Here is a 25006-nt window from a genome sequence, read left to right as displayed (position 1 = left end):
CAATTTTAATGTTTTAAGTGGGATGCTGCAGTTTTGTACATTGTTATTTATTTTTCTTTATGATGCAATATTCTATTATGTTGTTCAGATTGTATTCGTTTTGAATTGTTCAATTTATATGCACTTTGTTTATATACAGTCGTGGCCAAAAGTTTTGAGAATGACACAAATATAAATTTTCACAAAGTCTGCTGCCTCAGTTTGTATGATGGCAATTTGTATATACTCCAGAATGTTATGAAGAGTGATCAGATGAATTGCAATTAATTGCAAAGTCTCTCTTTGCCATGCAGATGAACTGAATCTCCCAAAAAACATTTCCACTGCATTTCAGCCCTGCCACAAAAGGACCACCTGACATGTCAGTGATTCTCTCGTTAACACAGGTGTGAGTGTTGACGAGGACAAGGCTGGAGATCACTCTGTCATGCTGATTGAGTTCGAATAACAGACTGGAAGCTTCAAAATGAGGGTGGTGCTTGGAATCATTGTTCTTCCTCTGTCAGCCATGGTTACATTCAAGGAAACACGTGCCGTCATCATTGCTTTGCACAAAAAGGGCTTCACAGGCAAGGATATTGCTGCCAGTAAGATTGTACCTAAATCAACCATTTATCAGATCATCAAGAACTTCAAGGAGAGCGGTTCAATTGTTGTGAGGAAGGCTTCAGGGCGCCCAAGAAAGTCCAGCACGCGCCAGGACCGTCTCCTAAAGTTGATTCAGCTGCGGGATCGGGGCACCACCAGCACAGAGCTTGCTCAGGAATGGCAGAAGGCAGGTGTGAGTGCATCTGCACACACAGTGAGGCAAAGACTTTTGGAAGACGGCCTAGTGTCAAGAAGGGCAGCAAAGAAGCCACTTCTCTCCAGGAAAAACATCAGGGACAGACTGATATTCTGCAAAAGGTACAGGGATTGGACTGCTTAGGACTGGGGTAAAGTTATTTTCTCTGATCAATCCCCTTTCCGATTGTTTGGGGCATCCGGAAAAAAGCTTGTCCGGAGAAGACAAGGTGCTACCATCAGTCCTGTGTCATGCCAACAGTAAAGCATCCTGATACCATTCATGTGTGGGGTTGCTTCTCAGCCAAGGCAACTAAGTGGCCATGAATAAAGAAGGCTTACTCACAATTTTGCCTAAGAACACAGCCATGAATAAAGATTGGTACCAACACATCCTCCGAGAGCAACTTCTCCCAACCATCCAGGAACAGTTTGGTGATGAACAATGCCTTTTTCTTTTCCGGCAACTAAGTGGCTCGGGATCAAAACATCAAACTTTTGGGTCCATGGCCAGGAAACTCCTCAGACTTTAATCCCATTGAGAATTTGTGGTCAATCCTCAAGAGGCGGGTGGACAAACAAAAACGCACAAATTCTGACAAACTCCAAGAATTGATTATGCAAGAATGGGCTGCAATCAGTCAGGATGTGGCCCAGAAGTTAATTGACAGCATGCCAGGGCGGATTGCAGAGGTCTTGAAAAAGAAGGGTCAACCCAGCAAATATTGACTCTTTGCATCAACTTCATGTAATTGTCAATAAAAGTATGTGCCACTTATGAAATGCTTGTAATTATACTTCAATATTCCGTAGTAACATCTGACAAAAATATCTAAAGAGAATGAAACAGCAAACTTTGTGAAAATTAATATTTGTCATTCTCAAAACTTTTGGCCACAACTGTACATTAAAAAAGTTATACTTTAACCTATTTAATCCCATCAATCACAATAGTGACCGTAAAAAACGTTTCCAGTTATAAGGCTCTAAACATTTTACTGAATGACGTATCAATGCATTTCCAGCAAATATTGAAATAATGAAATATGTGCAGTGTCACATGTTTAGTGTAAATTGTCACATGACCAAAGCTGTTTACTTCCTGGTTGCACCATGAGAAGAGGGTGGCTGCATCAAAGCTTCAAACAAAAGGTTAGTAAAGTATGTTAACATAAAGATAGGACAAAGATTTTTGGTACACATCATCTTTAATGTGTCTAGTATTGAAAAATGCATTTGCAATTACTCAACTTTGTTCAGTGTGGTCATAGAATGAGTAAACATGTTGACGGCAACAATAGTGACCGGCGGGATAACGCAGTGCATCTAGGTATACACATAGTTATACACATACATAGTTCTGGTTTTACGTAACTTTCTACTCTGTTCTTTCTTTTAGTTTCACTTTGAGTCAAGATCTGGACATGTTTGATCTAGGTGACTGCCCAGACAAGGCATGCAACATTGCAGTTATCCCTCAAAATGAGAAAGATGCTGTTCTCAGTGACTGTGATAGCGATGGGTCAGATATGGACTATGAACAGGCCATTTGCCAGCCTGGCTATGAATGCATATGCTGAACCTATGCAAACAGATCATGACAGGAATAACGTTATCAGTGATGATGACCTACCCCCCCCATACACAACCTCCCCCACCCCCCTCCATTGTTGATAATGAAAAGCCAAGGGCCTCTACCCGCCAGAGGGTCCAGTCAGAAGAGCCAAGGGCCTCTACAAGCCATAGGGGTCAGCCAGAAGAGCCAAGGGAAAAGCTGCAGGTGGTCAAAAATAAAGATTGAGTGTTCAAATGATCGAAGAGTCCTGCCACCGATGTGATTCCAAAACACATAGTATACAACCCAAATATGCAAAAGTTTGGCACGAAACCACTGAGCCACGGAAGGAGATCTTTACTGGCTGCTACTGTTGAAGATCAGGCAAGATATGACAAAACTTCTCACTGGCCAATCAAGACGATGCACCGGTTCCAGAGATGTCGTCATTGTGACAAACGCACTACCTATGCATGTGAGAAATGCAAAGCACCACTGCACATTGAGTGCTTCAAGATATACCATGGACAGTAGAAAAGGAGATAAGAGTGAATGAAAAAGGGCTGAAAAAGACAAAAGAAAAATAGAAAAGTCGATAAAGGGTGAGGAGAAGCAGTACATTGGACTCTAGGAAGAAAAGAAAAGTCGACAAAAAAGGCAATCAAAATGACTGAAATGTTTATGGAAAAGAGGATCAATTGATTCAAGACATATTGTATGACAGTAGGTCTGACTGATCACAGTTCAAAATAGTGATGCACAAACTAATCTTGCACTTGGTTCTGAAGCCTACCTCTATGATATATATATAATCACTCAATGTGCAGTGGCACATTATATATATATATAATTTTATTTTGTTCAGTGTAGGCCTCTACTTGAATGCATATTCTACAGGCTACCTCTATCCTAAATGTTACCTTTATGTTCAGTGGGAATGAATCACACAACTGCTATACAGTTGTTAGTGAATGTTGCACTAAAATGTTACAATGAACATTGCACTAAAGTACAAGTTCAAATGTTACAATATTAATGTTTCAATACATGTTCCACTAAAGTAACAATGTTACAATGTATATTACAATAATGTAACAATGTTGAAATACGTTGATGGTTGTTGTTTTTTTGTCTTTTCTCTCAGTTTTCATATCGGTGTTGTATAAGGGTTTTTGATATGTAAAATAGTCACACTAGAATGTGACGGGGCATTCTAGTGGCAATGCTGGGGACTGCTAGTGACAGAGTTTTAAATGTGTTAATAACTGGGCTGGGATATATAAGAACTTTGATAACTGCATAGGAGAAATATGTTAATTCAGTATATGTAACATTATCCCACCGGTCACAATTGTGACCGACCATAAAACACACTTGTTCACCTACTTTTCCATGAAAATTTCAAAAAAGAATGATCGATTATTTCAAAGGGTTACTAATGACACTTGATTTTGATATTTTCATGTCTGGGGAAAATTCGGGATTAAATGGGTTAAATGCACATGTGTAATAGCATCCTTTTTTTAGATTTATTTCAATTTGTGGGATGCTGCAGTTTTGCACAAAAAAAAAATCTTTGATATGGTGCAATATTCTATATTATGCTGTTCAGATTGAATTAGTTTTGAATGGTTAGATTTATATGCACTTGTTGATATACATTAAAAAAGTTATATTTGAAATGAACATGTGTAATAGCATCCTTTTTTACATTTATTTCAATTTGTGGGATGCTGCAGTTTTGCAAGTTTTTTAATTTTTAATTTGGTGCAATATTATATTATGCTGTTGAGATTGTATTCATTTTGAATGGTTGGATTTATATGCACTTTGTTTATGTACATTATAAAGTTATACTTTAAATGCAAATGTTTAATAGCATTCTTTTTCATAACAAACCAATGCATTTTTAAATACATTGTGGTTAAGGTAGAGTATTATTTCATGTAATAATTTAATTAGAATTGTTTTAACACCAATCATAGTCAAATTATCGCAAATTGTTTGACTTTAAAAAACACAACATATTGGGAGCCAAAAGAGCCGGCTCTTTTTGGTGAGCTGAGCAGGAATGCCCATCACTAGTATGTAATGTGTTGTCATAAAGAGTTTAATTTTAAAGTTATATTCACTTGGACATTCACTTGATGAAGACAACAGGACTGATAGCCATTGAATACAACAACCATGTTTCTGTTGCTAACAAATACAATATGCAAATAAGGTATAATAAATTCTCAAGTTTAATTGTATGTTCCCTCAACCTAAAATTCAAAGTTGAGTGAACATACAATTCAACTTGGGAATTTATGTTGGTTCAGTTATATGCCCAAATGTTGAGCAATCTCCCAATCCTATTGGCAGCTGGTTGCCTTACAAATTGTATGTTGAGTCAAGAACGACCACCAGCCATCAGGTGAAGCATTAACTTATGTTCTGCTTTGGTTTGACAAGACGATGCACTGGCTTCCGTATTAATGCAAAGAGGAAGGGAAATGGTGGTAAGTGGTGTGCGTGTGGAGTTGGGGCGATTGATGATCGTTGTCTGAGGAACCACCGTTGATCAACAACCAGCATCTGTGCTGCTTGCTTTGACCAATCAGAAAGGGATTACTGTGATTGTTTTTTCCTTATCAGCAAATCAGTTGAAGGATTCCATCCATGAAGATACGACAATATCGAGCATCCAGTATATCCCACTGTGTCCTAATACTGCTCCAAACCTCAAACAGAGAACAATTACATAGATTTACTGTATTGGTGCAGCCTTCTTGACCTCTTTTTACTCACCTATCCTCTGGAACATCAGTCAACTTAGCCAAGCAATTGTTTAACATCGAATCATCGACCACAAAGATGGAAGACTGCTTTGAGGAACTGCGTATGAGGTCGGGTTACGACAAAACGTTTTTAACCAATTCTGTTTGACTTCAACAAACGATCTCTGACTCAGAAGACCTTGCCATCTCTCACCGGTTTCTATCGCAACTTTTTTTTCTGAGGAGGAATACTACATTTTGAGGACCAGGAGTCCACACCAGACCTCTTTTGGTTCCAAACACCCTCCTTTGGACCGATACCCATTCTCCCCAACTCAAATTCCCTATCCAGTGACATGAGCCTACCAGATGAGCTAAATAACTTCTATGCTCGCTTCAAGGCAAATAACACTGAAACATGCATGAGAGCATCAACTGTTCCGGATGACAGTGTGATCACGCTCTCCGCAGCCGATGTGAGTAAGACCTTTAAACAGGTCTACATTCACAAGGCCGCAGGGCAAACGGATTACCAGGACGTGTACTCCGAGCATACGCTGACCAACTGGCAAGTGTCTTCACTCACATATTCAACCTCTCCTTGACTGAGTCTGTAATACCAACATGTTTCAAGCAGACCACCATAGTACCTGTGCCTAAGAACACTAAGGTAACCTGCCTAAATGACAACCGACCCGTAGCACTCACATCTGTAGCCATGAAATGCTTTGAAAAGCTGGTCATGGCTCACATCAACACCATTATCTCAGAAACCCAAGACCCACTCCAATTTGCATACTGCACCATCAGATCCACAGAAGATGCAATGTCTATTGCACTCAATACTTCCCTTTCACACCTGGACAAAAGGAACACCTAAAGTTGAAGTCAGAAGTTTACATACACCTTAGCCAAATACATTTAAACTCAGTTTAACACAATTCCTGACATTTAATCCTAGTAAACATTACCTGTCTTAGGTCAGTTAGGATCACCACTTTATTTTAAAGAATGTGATATGTCAGAATAATAGTAGAGATAATTATTTATTTCAGCTTTTATTTCTGTCATCAAATTTCCAGTGGGTTAGAAGTTTACATACACTCAATTAGTATTTGGTAGCATTGCCTTTAAATTGTTTAACTTGGGTCAAACGTTTCGGGTAGCCTACCACAAGCAGCCCACAATAAGTTGGGTGAATTTTGGCCCATTCCTCCTGACAGAGCTGGTGTAACTGAGTTAGGTTAGTAGGCCTCCTTGCTCGCACACGGTTTTTCAGTTCTGCCCACATATTTTCTATAAGATTGAGGTCAGGGCTTTGTGATGGCCACTCCAATACCTTGACTTTGTTGTCCTTAAGCCATTTTGCCACAGCTTTGGAAGTATGCTTGGAGTCATTGTCCATTTGGAAGACCCATTTGCGACCAAGCTTTAACTTCCTGACTGATGTCTTGAGATGTTGCTTCAATATATCCACCAAATTTTCTTTCCTCATGATGCCATCTATTTTGTGAAGTGCACCAGTCCCTCCTGCTGCATGGCACCCCCACAACATGATGCTGCCACCCCCGTGCTTCACGGTTGGGATGGTGTTCTTCGGGTTGCAAGCCTGCCCCTTTTTCCTCCAAACATAACAATGGTCATTATGGCCAAACAGTTCTATTTTTGTTTCATCAGACCAGTGGACATTTCTCCAAAAAGTACAATCTTTGTCCCCATGTGCAGTTGCAAACCATGGTCTGGCTTTTTTATGGAGGTTTTGGAGCAGTGGCTTCTTCCTTGCTGAGCGGCCTTTCAAGTTATGTCGATATAGGACTCGTTTTACTGTGGATATAGATAATTTTGTACCTGCTTCCTCCATTATCTCCACACGGTCCTTTACTGTTGTTCTGGGATTGATTTGCACTTTTCGCACCAAAGTACGTTCATCTCTAGGAGACAGAACGCGTCTCCTTCCTGAGCGGTATGACGGCTGCGTGGTCCCATGGTGTTTATACTTGCGTACTATTGTTTGTACAAATGAACGTGGTACCTTAAGGCGTTTGGAAATTGCTCCCAAGGATGAACCAGACTTGTGGAGGTCTACAATAATTTTCTGAGGTCTTGGCTGATTTTTTTGATTTTCCCATGATGTCAAGCAAAGAGGCAGTGAGTTTGAAGGTAGGCCTTGAAATACATCCACAGGTACACCTCCAATTGACTCAAATGATGTCAATTAGCCTATCAGAAGCTTCAAAAACCATGACATCATTTTCTGAAAACTTTACAAGCTGTCTAAAGGCACAGTCAACTTAGTGTATGTTAACTTCTGAATCACTGGAATTGTGATACAGTGAAATAATCTGTCTGTAAACAATTGTTGGAAAAATTATTTGTGTCATGCACAAAGCAGATGTCCTAACCGACTTGCCAAAACTATAGTTTGTTAATAAGAAATTTGTGGAGTGATTGAAAAACTAGTTTTAATGACTCCAACCTAAGTGTATGTAAACTTCCGACTTCAACTGTATGTGAGAATGCTGTTCATTCACTACAGCTCAGCGTTCAACACCATTGTGCCCTCAAAGCGCATCACTATGCTACTGACCCTGGGACTTAACACCTCCTTCTGCAGCTGGATCCTGGACTTCCTGACGAGCCGCCCCCAGGTGGTAAGGGTAGGTAACAACACATCCGCCATGCTTATCCTCAAAACGGGGACCCCTCAGGGGTGCGAGCTCAGTCCTCTCCTGTACTCCCTGTTCACTCATGACTGTACGGCCAGGCACGACTCCAATACCATCATTAAGTTTGCTGATAACACAACAGTGTTTGATCACCGACAATGATGAGAAAGCCTATAAGGAGGAGGTCAGAGACCTGTCTGTGTAGTGCAAGGACAACAACCTCTCCCTCAACGTGATCAAGACAAAGGAGATGATTGTGGACTACAGGAAAAAAAAGAAAGAGAACCTCCCCATTCTCATCAACAGGGCTGTAGTGGAGCAGGTTGAGAGCTTCAAGTTCCTTGGTGTCCACATCACCAACAAACTAACATGGTCCAAGCACACCAAGACATTTGCGAAGAGGGCACGACAAAGCCTATTCCCCCTCAGGAGACTGAAAACATTTGGCATGGGTCCTCAGATCCTCAAAAGGTTTTACAGCTGCACCATCGAGAGCATCCTGCCTGGTATGGCAACTGCTCGGCCTCTGACCGCAACGCACTACAGAGGGTAGTGCGTACAGCCCAATACATCACCGGGGCCAAGCTTCCTGCCATCAAGGACCTCTATACCAGGCGGTGTCAAAGGAAAGCCCTAAAAATTGTCAAAGACTCCAGCTACCCTAGTCATAGCCTGTTCTCTCTGCTACCGCACGGCAAGCGGTACCGGAGCACTAAGTCTAGGTCCAAGAGGCTTCTAAACAGATTCTACCCCCAAGCCATAAGACTCCTGAACAGCTAATCAAATGGCTACCCAGACTATTTGCATTGCCCCCCCCCCCCCCCTTCTACGCTGCCGCTACTCTCTGTTATTATCTATTAATAGACATTTTAATAACTCCACCTACATGTACATATTACCTCCATTACCTCAACACCGATGCCCCCGCACGTTGACTCTGTACCGGTACCCACTGTATATAGCCCTACTATTCTTATTTACTGCTGCTCTTTAATTATTTGTTATTCTTATCTCTTACTGTTTTTGTATTTTCTTAAAACGGCATTGTTGTTTAAGGGCTTGTAAGTAAGCATTTCACTGTAAGGTCTACACGTGTTGTATTCGGCGCATGTGACAGATAAAATTTGATTTGATATCTGTCCAGCCAAGCTTGGGTGTTCATGGTGAGGTTCCAGTTGAGTTGGATGGCACTCCTGGCTCTGGCCCACTTCATGTACCAGATGGTGGGAGCCACCATTTTCCAGATGCTGGAGAAAGAAGCAGAGGACCACAACCACTTCCAGCTAGAGAAGCTGCACTTCCTGGCAAACTGCACCTGTTTGGATGGACTGCACATGGAGAGATTTGTGCAGGTCTCAATCAGATGAAAAAATGTATAATTGTGTTCTCCTTGACTATTTCCACTTCTTTTCTTTTCTTTCGATTTCCACGTACTTTCTGTTATATTTCTATTTCTGTTTATTTTCAAGGTTAAAACATCATGGGATATATAGCCTCGATATTGTATTTTTTTACTTTAGTTTATTTAGTAAATATTTTCTTAACTCTATTGTATTATAACTGCATTGCTGGTTAAGGCCTTGTAAGTAGGCATGCCTTATGCCAGGTTAATATGATACCTGAGTGAGAGTGACTAACAAAATCAATGGGGCTCCCGGAGGTCAGGGCCCATAGGCACGTGCCCGGTCGTTAATTCAGCCAAGTTTAGATCGCTTGCTAGAATACTTTAAAATTTCTTCAGGCGAAGGTCTATTTTTCTCAATTTCCGCCTGACTGACGTTCCCAAAGTAAAGTGCCTGTTGCTCAGGCCCTGAAGCCAGCATATGCATAAAATTTGTACCATTGGACATAAAACACTCTGACATTTGTAGAAATGTTAAAATAATGTAGGAGACTATAACACAATAGATATAGTAGGAGAAAATCCAAAGAAAAACCAAATGGATTTCTTTCTTTTTTTGAGGGCCCATGCTCTTCCAATGGAAATGATTTAGAAAAATGCAATTCCTATGGCTTCCACTGGGTGTCAGTAGTCTTTGTTCAAGGTTTCAGGCTTGTTTCTTCCAAAACGAGGAAGAATAATGAGTTTTGATACAGGGACACAGACTTGGAAATGCATGTATGCGCACGCGAGGAAGAGGACACGCACATGCTAATATCGTTTTCCTCTTGAACATACTTCTTTCCGTATGAAATGTTATAGTTTAATTACATTTTAGGGCATCTGAGGATTGAATAGAAATGTATTTTGACTTGTTTTAACAAAGTTTAAAGGTAGCTTTTTGGATTCCTTTTTCTGCATGTTGAACGAGTGGATTACTCAAATTGATGGCGCCAACTAAACAGACTTTTTGGGATATAAAGAAGGACACTACACTACATGTTGTAGCTGGGACGCTTTGGATGACAAATCAGAGGAAGATTTTCAAAAAGTAAGTGAATATTTAATCGCTATTTGTGAATTTATGAAACCTGTGCCGGCGGATCTTTTTTTGTTGATGTGGTGCGCCGTCCTCAAACACTCGCATGGCATGCTTTCGCTGTAATGCCTACTGTAAATTGGACAGTGCAGTTAGATTAACAAGAATGTAATCTTTTAACCGATATAAGACACTTGTATGTACCTAAATGTTTAATATCCACAATTTTTATGATTATTTGAATTGCGCGCCCTCCAGTTTCACCGGAAGTTGTCCCGCTAGCAGGACACCTAGCCTTATTAACAATACATTTTTTTTTACTGGGGCTAATTGAGTGACTGTCAGTAAGTGACATAAAATTATTAAAACCGCTGCAACCAAGTTTTGAAATTGCACCTTGTGTATTCTACTATTCTAACTCTCAACAGTAAGTTGACCCTCCGACTGACTTCCCCCCCCAAAAATGCTTTACATTTGATAAAATTACAGCGGTTCGGACCGCGGTGTCCTCATTTGTAGCTACAGCCCTGGTTGCTTTAGATCCAAAGCATTAATCTGTTTCTTAGACAGGCCAGTAGCAAGTACATTCAATGGCAAGTATGATTATCAGTAATTGTGGTTTAATCAATGCTTTTTATAATGTATAAATTGTTTATAACACACAAGTAATAGGCCTACTCAGTGGTGGATTTTAGCATGTAAATCTTGGTGAGTCAAAGCCACTACACAACACTAAACAATATATTAATTGCACTATAACGGTGACAAACGGTGCCCACAAACTGTTAGGACCTACATAACCTCTCTTGGGTAGGGGGCAGTATTTTCACCTCTGGATGAAAAGCGTGCCCAAAGTAAACTGCCTGTTACTCAGGCCCAGAAGCTAGGATATGCATATAATTGGTAGATTTGGATAAAAAACACTCTAAAGTTTCCAAAACTGTTAACCTCTTGACACTAGGGGGGCGCCATTTCGACTTTGTAAAAATTCGTTCCCAAATTAAACTGCCTCGTACTCAATTCTTGCTCGTACAATATGCATATTATTATTACTATTGGATAGAAAACACTCTCTAGTTTCTAAAACCGTTTGAATTATTTCTCTGAGTGAAACAGAACTCATTCTGCAGCACATTTCCTGTCAGGGAGTGAGATTTCAGAAATCGAGGTCCCTGTTCTGAGGTCAGTTTATAAGTCCCCATGTAAGCCATCGGGCTACATGCACTGCATACGCCTTCCTCTAGATGTCAGTAAGCGGGGAGAATTTGAATGGAGTGGATTGCGCAATCTGGGGCCCTATATATGACCGTGGAACGGAAGTACCGTTCTTTTCAACGGGGCGCCTGGCGCATCAGGGACATCACAATGGCCTCCTGCAAAGCTTTCGTTTTAGCAGTTCTGTATCTCCGGTCATGTTTTTATTCATTATAGTTGTTAAAGACATCATAAGGTAGTTAATTTAAACCGACTTATAGCAGTTTATCTTCTTCTGGCTGCAAGCCCGAGGCCGCCCACAATATGACAACAGCCACTTCAAGTGCAGGGCACGAAATTCAAAATATATATTTTTTAAATATTTAACTTTCACACATTAACAAGTCCAATACAGCATATGAAAGGTACACATCTTGTGAATCCAGCCAACATGTCCGATTTTTAAAATGTTTTACAGCGAAAACACCACGTATATTTATGTTAGCTCACCACCAAATACAAAAAAGGACAGACATTTTTCACAGCACAGGTAGCATGCACAAAGCCAACCTAACTAACCAAGAACCAACCAAACTAACCAACAAACAACTTCATCAGATGACAGTCTTATAACATGTTATTCAATAAATCTATGTTTTGTTCGAAAAATGTGCATATTTCAGGTATAAATCATAGTTTACATTGCAGCTACAATCAGAAATTGCACCGAAAGCAGACAGAATAATTACAGACACCAACGCCAAATAACTAAATACTCATCATAAAACATTTCTGAAAAATACATAGTGTACAGCAAATGAAAGACAGGCATCTTGTGATTCCAGACAATATTTCCGATTTATCAAGTGTTTTACAGCGAAAACACAATATAGCGTTATATTAGCTTACCACAATAGCCAGAAACACATGCCATTTCCCAGTAGCAAAAGGTTAGCGATCGTAACAAACCAGTAAAAGATATATAATTTTTGACTAACCTTGATTTTCTCCATCAGATGACAGTCCTATAACATCAGGTTATACATACACTTATGTTTTGTTCGAAAATGTGCATATTTAGAGCTGAAATCAATGGTTATACATTCTGCTAACTTAGCTACTTTCCCCCCCACGCCTGGATATTTTTCGGACACTTTTTCTGACACACATATTCTGACCAAATAGCTATTCATAAACATAACTAAAAAATACATGTTGTATAGGAAATGATAGATCCATTAGTTCTTAATGAAATCGCAGTGTTAGAATTCTAAAAATAACTTCATTACGATATGCAGCTTCGGTATAGCTAGAGTATCCAAACGTTGGGCGTCGGCGACTAGTTCACATGTACGACAGATATATGAAATAGCATCATAAAATGTTTCTTACTTTTGCTGATCTTTCATCAGAATGTTGGACAAGGTGTCCTTTGTCAAGAACAATCGTTGTTTGGATTTAGAACGTCCATTTTCCCTCTCGATTTAGCAAGCGCACTAGCCAAGTGGCACGACTCTCTCCATGTCAACAAACGGAAGAGAACGGAACACGGCAAAACTCCCGAAAAATTTTCAATAATCTGATGAAACTATATTGAAAAAACATACTTTACGATGATATGGTCACATGTATCAAATAAAATCAAAGCCGGAGATATTAGTTGCCTATAACGACAGCTTTTCAAAAGGCAAATCCATGTCCCTCTTTGCGCCTGCCTGAAAACAGGAAATGGAGGACACGTCATTCCAGGAGCTGTAATTCGAGTCCAGATCAAGTTACACAGTCCATTTCTTCTCTCACTCCTTGTCGCCATCTAGTGGAAGACGTATGAAGTGCATCTAAACTAATAAATAACATGGACTTGAATAGGCAGCCCCTGGAACAGAGACTCAATTTCAGACTTTCCACTTCCTGTCAGGAAGTTTGCTGCAGAATGAGTTCTGTTTCACTCACAGATATAATTCAAACGGTTTTAGAAACTAGAGAGTGTTTTCTATCCAATAGTAATAATAATATGCATATTGTACGAGCAAGAATTGAGAATTGAAATGGGCACCTTTTATCTGGCTACTCAATACTGCCCCTTCAGCCCAAACAGGTTATATCAGTTTATTGCGATTTTCCTGGATTTCTTTGTGATGCGCGTTCACGAGTTGGACACCTCTCCAGTGGGTGGCTAACGTTAGCGGCTATTTCGACAGGACAATAGGATATCTTTCAACCAAAAGACGATTGTTCTGGAGAAAGGACACCTTGCCCAAGATTCTGATGGAAGCTCAGCTAATAGTAAGCAGTCTTTATGCTGTTAATTCGTACTTATGTTGACAAATGTCAAATAATAATTCCGCCATGAATTATGGTGCGGCCTCGCTTTAGCGCACGCTGTATTGCGCAGTAACGTTAATTTTAAAAATCTAACACAGTGATTGCATTAAGAACTAATTTATCTTTCATTTGCTGTCCAATCTGTATTTTTTAGTCAAGTTTATGAATAGTTTTCGATTAGATTAGGTGCCTCTCCAAGATGGCGCCGGACAGATTGCTTGAAGTTTTGGCCACTAATCACATTGTATAACCACGATTTGTGCCGCTAAATATGCACATTTTCGAACAAACTCTATATGCATTGTGTAATATGATGTTATAGGGCTTCACGCGCCTTGGTAGACAAATATTAGGCAATTGAATAGGCAGGCCCTGAAACAGAGCCTCGTTTTCAGATTTTTCACTTCCTGTCTGGAAGTTTGCTGCAAAATGAGTTCTGTTTTACTCACAGATATAATTCAAACAGTTTTAGAAACTTGAGTGTTTTCTATCAATAGTAATAATAATATGCATATTGTCAGAATAGAGTACGAGGCAGTTTAATTTGGGCACAATTTTTTCCAAAGTGAAAACAGCGCCCCCCTATTGACAAGAAGTTTTAACCACTGATTCCTCGTCTGGTCTCTTCTCTGCACCTGGGTCCAATCTTACCATGTCACACTTAGAAAAAAAGGTGCTAAGTAGAACCATACAGGGTTCTTTGGTTTGTCCCCGTAGGTGAACCCTTTTTGGTGCTGTGTAGAACCCTTTGCAGAGTGTTCGATCTAGAACCATCTATGTAGGGTTTTTCAAAGAACCTCTTGTATATGGTTCAACCAAGAACCATTTTATCATCTAAAGGTTCTTCCTAGAACCATCTGTGAACAGTTCTACCAAGAACCCTTTTATCCTTGGAGGGTTCTTCCTAGAACTAATTTCTATTGGAACTCAGCCAGAGTTAGGATATCCAACAAGTGGAATTGTTAATCGCCTGCAACCTGCATTCAGAATAAATGCCAGGGTAGGAAAGATTGAATACTGAGACTACCTCAATCATCTAAACTGGAACAACCATCTCAGTAACGGTTGCAATAAATCCAATTACTAACAGATTGGATTAGTTTAGAAGACGTATCAACCAAGCAATGTTCATGCAAAAACACATATATTACAATAAAACAAACAATTCTGAGAATCGCCCTGCAACAGAGTATGCTGGGAAATATTATATATTGTAGAACACCTTCTTGACTTTGTCACGACTTCCGCCGAAGTTGGCTCCCCTGCCTGTTCGGGCGGTGCTCGGCGGTCGTCGTCACCGTCCTACTAGCCGCCACCGATCCCTTTTTCGTTTGTCTGTTTGTTTTGTCTTATTAGTTTCACCTGTGTTTCTGTTGTTTTCGTAAATGAGCTTCCCTATATTTAGTAGGTAGACCCGCCCTTGTTTTGTGCGGGATTGTCTTTATGTTACGCGTGTGTGTTTTGGGTTATCAAGTTGTTCTCTGCGCCGTGGATGTTTGGGCTTATCATTTTTTGTGCATTAGTAAAAGGAATATTTTTTCCAAGTGGATCTCTCTCTGCGTCTGATTCCTTCACCCACCTAGTCCCGCGTGACAGACTTCCAATGAATACTTCTTGTCTTCCAAAGAATCCTCAAAGAAACCTTTCTTCAAAAAACTATTCTTAGGATGATAAAGGTTCTAGGTAGAACCCTTTGCCTTACAAAGAACCCTTGATTTCCAAAAAAGGTTATTCTGATCAAAACAGTTCTTGGTAGAACCCTATTCCCCCAAAAATAACCCTTTTGGAACCCTTTGTTCTAAGATTGTGCTGGTGATGCTCTGCTAATCATCAGATGGGAGGAGTTAGGGGGCACACGTAGGTAAAAGTGGGGCCCTGCCTTGATTGGGTAACTGATTAATAAAAAAATTAAATAAAATGCATAATAAATACGTGACTGGTCTAATCAATTGTGTGAGTCATATTCCCAAGAACAGAAAACATATATATATATATATTTTACCTTTATTTAACTAGTCAGTTAAGAACAAATTCTTATTTTCAATGACGGCCTAGGAACAGTGGGTTAACTGCCAGTACCATTAAAAAGTTTGAACACACCTACTTATTCCAGGGTTTTTCTTTGTTTACTATTTTCTACATTGTAGAATAATAGTGAAGACATCAAAACTATGAAATAACACATATGGAATCACGCAGTAACCAAAAAAGTGTTAAACAAATCAAAATATATTTTATAGTTTTGCATACACTTGGCATTCTCACACTTGGCATCAGCTTTGCACACACTTGGCATTCTCTCAACCAGCTTCATGAGGTAGTCACCTGGAATGCATTTCAATTAACACGTGTGCCTTGTTCAAAGTTAATTTGTTGAATTTCTTTCCTTCTTAATGAGTTTGAGTCAATCGGGTGTGTTGTGACAAGGTAGGGGTGGTATACAGAAGATGGCCCTATTTAGTAAAAAACCAAGTCCTTATTATGGCAAGAACAGCTCAAATAAGCAAAGAGAAATGACAGTCCATCATTACTTTAAGACAAGAAGGTCAGTCAATCCAGAACATTTGAAAACTTTGAAAGTTTATTCAAGTGTAGTCGCAAAAACCATCAAGCGCTATGATGAAACTGGCTCTCATGAGAACCGCCACAGGAAAGGATCACCCAGAGTTACCTCTGCTGCAGAGGGTAAGTTAATTAGAGTTACCAGCCTCACAAATTGCAGCCCAAATAAATGCTTCAGAGTTCAAGTAACAGGCACATCTCATCATCAACTGTTCAGAGGAAACTACGTGAATCAGGCCTTCATGGTTGATTTGCTGCAAAGAAACCACAACTAAAGGACACTAATAATAATAAGTAGAGACTTGCTTGGGTCAAGAAACACAAGGAATGGACATTAGACCGGTGGAAATCTGTCCTTTGGTCTGATGAGTCCAAATATGAAATTTTTGGTTCCAACCTCCATGTCTTTGTGAGATGCAGAGTAGGTGAACGGATGATCTCCACATGTGTGGTTCCCACCGTGATGCATGAAGGAAGTGTGAATGTGTGGAGGTGCTTTGCTGGTGACACTGTCAGTGACTTATTTAGAATTCAAGGCACACTTAACCAGCATGGCTACCACAGCGTTCTGCAGCTGTACGCCAACCCATCTGGTTTGTGCTTAGTGGGTCTACCATTTGTTTTTCAACAGGACAATGACTCAACACACCTCCAGGCTGTGTAAAGGATATTTGACCAAGAAGGAGAGTTATGGAGGGCTGCATTAGATGACCTGGCCTCCACAATCACCTGACCTCAACCCAATTGAGATGGTTTGGGATGGGTTGGACCGTAGAGTGAAGGAAAAGCAGCCAACAAGTGCTCAGCATATGTGAGAACTCCCTCAAGACTGTTGGAAAAGCATTCCAGTTGAAGCTGGTTGAGAGAATGCCAAGAGTGTGCAAAGTTGTATGTCGTCAAGTCAAAGGTTGGCTACTTTGAAGAATCTCAAATATAAAATATATTTTAGTTGTTTAACACTTTCTTAGGTTACTACATGATTACATATGTTTTATTTCATTGTTTTGATGTCTTCATTATTATTCTACAATGTAGAAAATAGTAAAAAAATAAAGAAATACCCTTGAATGAGTAGGTGTTTTTTTAATTTAATTTTTTTAAATGTGAGCATCACACAACAGAACACTTCAACTGGAACGACACTCTCAGTATTGGTTGCACAAAAATAACTGTGAGCCAATAGGGTCATTTTTCTGGGATCCGTGTCTTGACCTTTTTACTATTGAGCCTCCTTTCCCCTAACCTGCAACACATGCCCCTGTATATCCCTACATCTCTTCTCTCTTTATTTCCCTCACTCTGCGTCTGTCTACCTGGTCAGATTTGCATGCTAAACCTTTGGAGGTTGAAACAGGAGTGCGTGCGGGTGGGGATTAATTTGCCTGCAACGCATGGAAGGGGAAGGGAGAGCCAGCCCGGCTTGATTCTCACCACTTGTCTTTTAAGTTTGTTCGCTGAGGTAGAAGAACCCTGTCAGAAGTCTGAGGCAGTCCCAAGCCCTTGGTGTCAACATGGCTTGTCTCAGTGGGTTTAGCCTGTCTCGCATCCCCTCTATCCTGATGTTGGCGGTACTGTACGTGGCCTATGTGTTGATCGGAGGACTGATCTTCTGGAAGCTGGAAGGAGGTCTGGTCCGGCAGGATATAGCGCGTTTACTTGAGGTGAAGAGATCACTACTAGACACATACCCCTGTCTGAACCAAGAGGCCCTGGATGCTATGGCTCAGGTGAGTCAGTGTGAGAGCGAGTTGGTGCTAACATGTGTCCTTTGTCCTGATCTTCTCCACATTCTGATTGTGCACAAGTTTTTAGACAGTTAAAAAATGCATTGTGATCTGATTGAGATTGAGACCATTTAAAGCATAATTATCTTGACCTCTAAAATCATTGACAGGGGGCAAAATTGATGTATGGCATCAATATGTCTTAACATAAATAAATACATATTAATTTGAAAGAATATCTGTCAATAAATTTGAATACAGGAAGGGACCAGAAAATCTGGTCACAATGTGGACCAGAGTATACAACTGTTGTCTACGAAGTATGTGACAAATACAATTTTATTTGACAGAGTGGACGGATAAGAGAGACATTTTAGTACCATGTGCAAATGTGACAAAACTTGATCACATAGTAATTGGATCACCTTGATCAGATCACAAAAACCATATGTTAGCATAAGGTGTAAACACGAATTTAGAGTTAATGGCAGATGTGTTTGGGAGAATATTCAACCTCCAATTAAGATTTTTTGATGTAGCCTTTTTCCATATTGCATTTATTTTTAAATTATTCCTTTTGTTAATATTATTATTTATTTATTTATAGACATAAAGGGGAGACATAAAGGGGAGACAGACATAAAGGGGAGACAGACTAGGCACATTATGAGAGGCAGTTAATAAATGACTAATGAAAGCAGAGTAGAGTTGTGGCAGTGTTACCCACTCAGCCACACTAAGACACCTTATTTACATTTCTACATACTGCCAAATGTCGACAAAACAAATTACGATAGACAAGATGGGATCTTTTTGTGTAAAATTAATGATGTGAGAAATGTCGGTGTAAATTGCAATATTGATATAAATAACCATCATATTGAACTTGGTGTTTATTAGACTACAAATTAAGTAACTTATGATGAACTTTACAGGGTGGTGAAAGTGAAATGTGATGAGATTGATTGATGCTCCTTTCCAATAAATATCGAAGGTCTTATTCTGGTGACATGATGACCGATGCTTGGCTGCCGTTTGACAAATAAAAATAATCTTGCTCTTTTGTCCATCGTAATCGCATCATATTGGCTATCCTATCCGCACTGTGTCTGCAAGCTGTTGGCTGGAGCATACTTGCCAATGCCTGAGTGGGCACACTCGCTGTACATCACAACTTTTTGTCTGTGAGAAAACCATCAATAGAGTTGAAAATGCGAATTTAAAAGGTATTTTTATGTGCACTACGTCATCACGCACAGCCTTTTATCAACAACAAGTCAAAATTGAATCTGAATCTCTGGTGGAAAAATGTGCATAGTGTTTTTATGCAGATTTTAGAATATTCAATATTCACATGAGAATCTGTTGCCAATTGGATGGAAACCTAGCTACTGGCCCATTTACAAGTTAAATTGAGGATAATACTAGTCTGTCAAGAGGTGCTGACTCACTGCTGGATTGTTGACTGATGTTTAAAAGGCAAGGAGGCAATCCTTTCCCATGCAAATTGAGGTACTTTTAACAATGCACTGCTTTGCCTGAGTGTCATCCCTTGACCTACATGGTCCGTGTTAAGATTTATTTAAGTTGTTCCAAAGTTCGCCTGGGTGTTCCCAAGTAATCCATTTTGTGATGGAAGAACTCTCTCAAACTTTATAGAAGGTTACAAAATGTTCTTGAATTATCATTTTTTATTCAACTTTTGTGCATTTATGTAAAGTGGCGGGTAGTTTTAAGGGGATTGATGTTGGGCATCTGTGGACAGGTATGTCAGTCTGCAGTCCTCTGGCAGCAGTTTCAAGCAGTGGCAGATATGTGTGCAGTAGCGGTGCGTAGGTAAAATCAATAGGGAAGCCATATTACAACCTATGTGTTGTGATAATTGCATTGTTTGCTCGATAACCTGTTAGTTCATATGCCACCGTGATATACAGTGCCTTCGGAAAGTATTCAGACCCCTTGACTTTTTCCACATTTTGTTAGGTTACAGACTTAAACTAAATTATATATATTTTTCACATTTACATAAGTATTCAGACCCTTTACTCAGTACTTTGCTGAAGCACCTTTGGTAGCGATTATAGCCTACATTATTTTTGGGTAGGACGCTACAAGCTGGCATACCTGTATTTGGGGAGTTTCTCCCGTTCGTCTCTGCAGATAGTCTCAAGCTCTTTCAGGTTGGATGGAGAGCGTTGCTGCACAGATATTTTCAGGTCTCTCCAGATGTTCGATCAGGTTTAAGTCTGGGCTCTGGCTAGGCCACTCAAGGACATTCAGAGACTTGTCCCGAAGCCTTTCCTGTGTTGTCTTGGCTGTGTGCTTAGGGTCGTTGTCCTGTTGGAAGGTGAACCTTCGCCCTAGTCTGAGGTTCTGAGAGCTCTGGAGCAGGTTTTCATCAAGGATCTCTTTGTACTTTGCTCTATTCATCTTTGCATCAAACCTGATAGTCTCTCAGTCCCTGCTGATGAAAAACATCCCCACAGCATGATTCTTACACCATCATGCTTCACCGTAGGGATGGTGCCAGGTTTCCTCCAGATGTGACGCTTGGCATTCAGGCCAAAGAGTTCAATCTTGGTTTAATCAGACCAGAGAAACTTGTTTTTCATGGTCTGAGATTATTTTAGTGAGGAGTGGCTTCTGTCTGGCCACCCTACCATAAAGGCCTGATTGGTGGAGTGCTGCAGAGATGGTTGTCTTTCTGGAAGGTTCTCCCATCTCCACAGAGGAACTCTAGAGCTCTGTCAGAGTGACCATCGGGTTCTTAGTCACCTCCTTGACCAAGGCCCTTCTCCCCCGATTGCTCAGTCTGACCAGGAGTCCAGCTCTAGGAAGAGTCTTGGTGGTTCCAAACTTCTTCCACTTAAGAATGATGGAGGCCACTGTGTTTTTGGGGACCTTCAATGCTGCAGACATTTTTTGGTACTCTTCCCCAGATCTGTCCCTTAACACAATCCTGTCTCGGCGCTCTACGGACAATTCTTTCGAACTCATGGCTTGGTTTTTGCTCTAACATTTTTATATTTAATCTATTTTAGAATAAGGCTGTAACGTAACAAAATGTGTAAAAAGTCAAGGTCTGAATACTTCCCGAAGGCACTGTATAGGCCTAAGGTCTAGACAACAAGAAGACAACAGTCACACAGTGGTAGAATAAAAACGCTTGTTTCATCACAAAACAGGAGGGCATCATCTGTCCAGTAATATCCACAAAGCATATTGTATGTAACAAACTGTTACATAACCTACAGCATGGTCAAACAAGTTCATGTTTCCGAAATGTTCAGACTACTAAATAACTGTTGATTTAGAACCATGAAGAGTTACCGCAAGTCTCAAAGAAAACAGGAGCTGCTTCCACTATTCCAGCACTATTTCAACTTTAACATCATCACCTACGTTTAATCTAATACCAAAAAACAATTGCGTCCAATCAACGTAAGCTAAATATAAATGTGAGTGTGTGTGTGCGTGCAGGTAGAAAAAAACATGTTGACTCACCCTACTTGTAGAGGAACACTAATGCCATCCTCCTCTCTTTCATGTGACCAAAACGGTCTATGACTGTCAGACAGTACACACTTTTAGTTTTGTTGTCCTAGGTTACCTGGTTAAAATGATGGCTCGCTAGCCTAACTTCCTTTCATGGGCAACGATGTGCCGGCTAGTTAACATTAGCCTACAACATCTAGGTACATATTGAACATCCATCCTCTCAGGCCAGGGGCACAATGTATGAATTTATGGTTGGATCAGAATCACCGTTATAATCATTGGCCAGTATGTTGAATTAAGGTAAACCACAAGTCCAAATCCCTATCTCCATCCAGGGCTAATTTAGTGAAGGGACAATTTTAGCTACCTAGCTTGCCACCAGAGGACAGCAACACAACAATTTACGTTTTTCTTGTCAATGACGTTTTGCTTTTGATGTGAAGACAAATCCAAAATGGCTTCTCTTGACACTTTATTTTGATGCGTCAGGACCATTCACAGTTGATCCCACTCAGTTTAGCTCAAAGCTGATTGGCTATTATTTTATTGCTTTTATTATCAAGGGAGGCTAAATGCTCCCTGGCTTCCCTTACTATTGAATTCAATGCTACAGGCAGCAATAATGTCATACATTCAGCTTCTTGCAAATTGAAGGAAAAATATTTTTTTCTTGGTAACATCTTTGGGGAAGCCTGGCTTTCCTTGGCCTCCATGAATATACACCACTGTATGTGTGTACGGTATATGTGGAGTAACTGTCAAATTTGTGATGCTCCCTGCGAAGACGTTTATGTAATAGGCTGTGTCAACATCTTCATTCTGACACAGCTCAGAGACATACCTCACTGCAAGGGATTTTCAGGTCTAATGTACATCATCTTCTTGACAACTGTGGTCCATTGACCTAAAAGCCCAGAATGAGCACAAGCGACCGTAAAGAGATGAAACGGTGGTTACAGTCTGTCCACCAAGTAAGCAAACTGTTATATAACCTTGACTTACAACAGAGTTAGCGTGGCTGTCTCGAGTAGGGGCCTTGAAAGTTGACCACTAGATTGCAGGGTTAGATTCTAGCTTTTCTTACCTAAGCAGGATGTGTTTGCTCTGTAAAGGGGAGACTGTTTACACTAGTTGACCTAGTGCCTAAGACTTTGGTAAGTAGACAAAATACTTTACTCCCACTTTGCCCCCTACTTCCATTTGCCCCTGGAGGCATAGAACTTGAACATATTTGAAATATGTTTTTTCTTTATTTTTACTATTTTCTACAATGTGGAATAATAGTGAAGACATCACAACTATGAAATAACACATATGGAATCATCTAGTAACCAAAAAAAGGGTTAAACAAATTCAATTATATTTTATACTTGAGATTCTTGAAAGTAGCCACCATTTTCCTTGATGACAGCTTTGCACACTCTTGGCATTCTCTCAACCAGCTTCATGAGGTAGTCACCTGGAATGCATTTCAATTAACAGGTGTGCTTTGTTAAAAGTTAGTTGGTAAAAGACCAAATAAGTCCATATTATGGCAAGAACAGCTCAAATAAGCAAAGCGAAACGACAGTCCATCATTACTTTAAGACACAAAGGTCTTTGAAAGTTTCTTCAAGTGCAGTCGCAAAAACCATGAAGCGCTATGATGAAACTGGTTCACATGAGGACCGCCACAGGAAAGGATCACCCAGAGTTACCTCTGCTGCAGAGGATAAGTTCATTAGAGTTACCAGCCTCAGAAATTGCAGCCCAAATAAATGCTTCAGAGTTCAAGTAACAGTATTCGTCGCCAGACCCATTGGCACCAGGTCATCTATAAGTCTTTGCTAGGTAAAGATCCGCCTTATCTCAGCTCACTGGTCACGATAATAACACCCACCTGTAGCACACGCTCCAGCAGGTATATCTCACTGGTCATCCCTAAAGCCAAACCCTCCTTTGGCCGCCTTTCCTTCCAGTTCTCTGCTGCCAATGACTGGAACGAATTGCAAATATCGCTGAAGTTGGAGACTTATATCTCCCTCACTAACTTTAAACATCAGCTATCTGAGCAGCTAACCGATAGCTGCAGCTGTACACAGCCCATCCAATCTACCTACCTCATCCCCATATTGTTTTATTTACTTTTTGCTCTTTTGCACACCTGTATTTCTACTTGCACATCATCATCTACACATCTATCACTCCAGTGTTAATTTGCTAAATTGTAATTACTTCGCTACTATGGCCTATTTATTGCCTTACCTCCTCACGCCATTTGCACACACTGTATATAGACTTGTTTTCTATTGTGTTATTGACTGTACGTTTGTTTATTCCATGTGTCATTCTGTGTTGTTGTTTGTGTCGCACTGCTTTGCTTTATCTTGGCCAGGTCACAGTTGTAAATGAGAACTTGTTCTCAACTGCCCTACCTGGTTAAACAAAGGTGAAATAAAAAACATAAAAAAACAGACATTTCAACATCAACTGTTCAGAGGAGACTGCTTGCTGCAGAGAAATTGCTGCAAAGAAACCACTACTAAAGGACAGAAATAATAAGTAGAGACTTGCTTGGGCCAAGAAACACGAGCAATGGACATTAGACCGGTGGAAATCTGTCCTTTGGTCTGATGAGTTCAAATTTGCGATTTTTGGTTCCAAACGCTGTGTCTTTGTGAGACGCAGAGTAGGTGAACGAATGATCTCCATATGTGTGGTTCCCATTGTGAAGCATGGAGGAGGAGGTGTGATGGTGTGGGTGTGCTTTGCTGGTGACACAGTCAGGGATTTATTTAGAATTCAAGGCACACTTAACCAGCATGGCTACCAACGCATTCTGTAGCAATACGCTATCCCATCTGGTTTGTGCTTAGTGGGACTATGATTTGTTTTTCAACAGGACAATGACCCAACACACCTCAAGGCTGTGTAAGGGCTATTTGACCAAGAAGGAGAGTTATGGAGTGCTGCAGCAGATGATCTGGCCTCCACAACCACCTGACCTCAACCCAATTGAGATGGTTTGGGATGAGTTGGACCGCAGAGTGAAGGAAAAGCAGCCAACAAGTGCTCAGCATATGTGAGAACTCTTTCAAGACTGTTGGAAAGCCTTCCAGGTGAAGCTGGTTGAGTGAATGCCAAGATTTTGCAAAGCTGTCATCAAGGCAATGGCAGGCTACTTTGAATAATCTAAAACATCAAATATACTTTTTTGGTTACTGCGTGATTCCATATGTGTTATTTCATAGTTTTGATGTCTTCACTATTATTCTACAATGTAAAAACTAGTACAAATAAAGAAAAACCCTTGAATGAGTAGGTGTGTCCAAACTTTTGACTGGTTTATATACTGTTTATATAGGCTGGGATTCAATCAGATCCTCGTTAGAACCACATTATAGCATACTTGACATTTAAAAAGTGATTTCCGATTGAGCTCTACAGGGTTTACCGAGAATGCAATCTCCACAAACGTCAGGGATGATGCCTTTAAAAGTCACGTTGTCAGCTGTCCAGTGAGCTGCACTAGGAATTAAAT

At 40.3% G+C, this 25006-nt stretch overlaps 1 protein-coding gene across 1 annotated transcript in view; it reads left to right on the top strand.

The window, feature by feature from the left end:
* Nucleotides 1-8947: 8947 nt before the first annotated feature.
* The window catches only part of kcnk17 (potassium channel, subfamily K, member 17), a 34205-nt gene continuing 18146 nt past the window's right edge, over nt 8948-25006 (top strand). Inside the window, exon 1 of the mRNA XM_038969531.1 lies at nt 8948-9115. Coding sequence (XP_038825459.1) covers nt 8948-9115 — 168 coding nt within the window. The remainder of the gene's footprint in view (nt 9116-25006) is intronic.

This window comes from Salvelinus namaycush, chromosome 30 (genome assembly GCF_016432855.1).
Source record: "Salvelinus namaycush isolate Seneca chromosome 30, SaNama_1.0, whole genome shotgun sequence".
In the NCBI taxonomy this organism is placed as follows: domain Eukaryota; kingdom Metazoa; phylum Chordata; class Actinopteri; order Salmoniformes; family Salmonidae; genus Salvelinus; species Salvelinus namaycush.
This window is presented reverse-complemented; position numbering and strand designations above follow the sequence as displayed.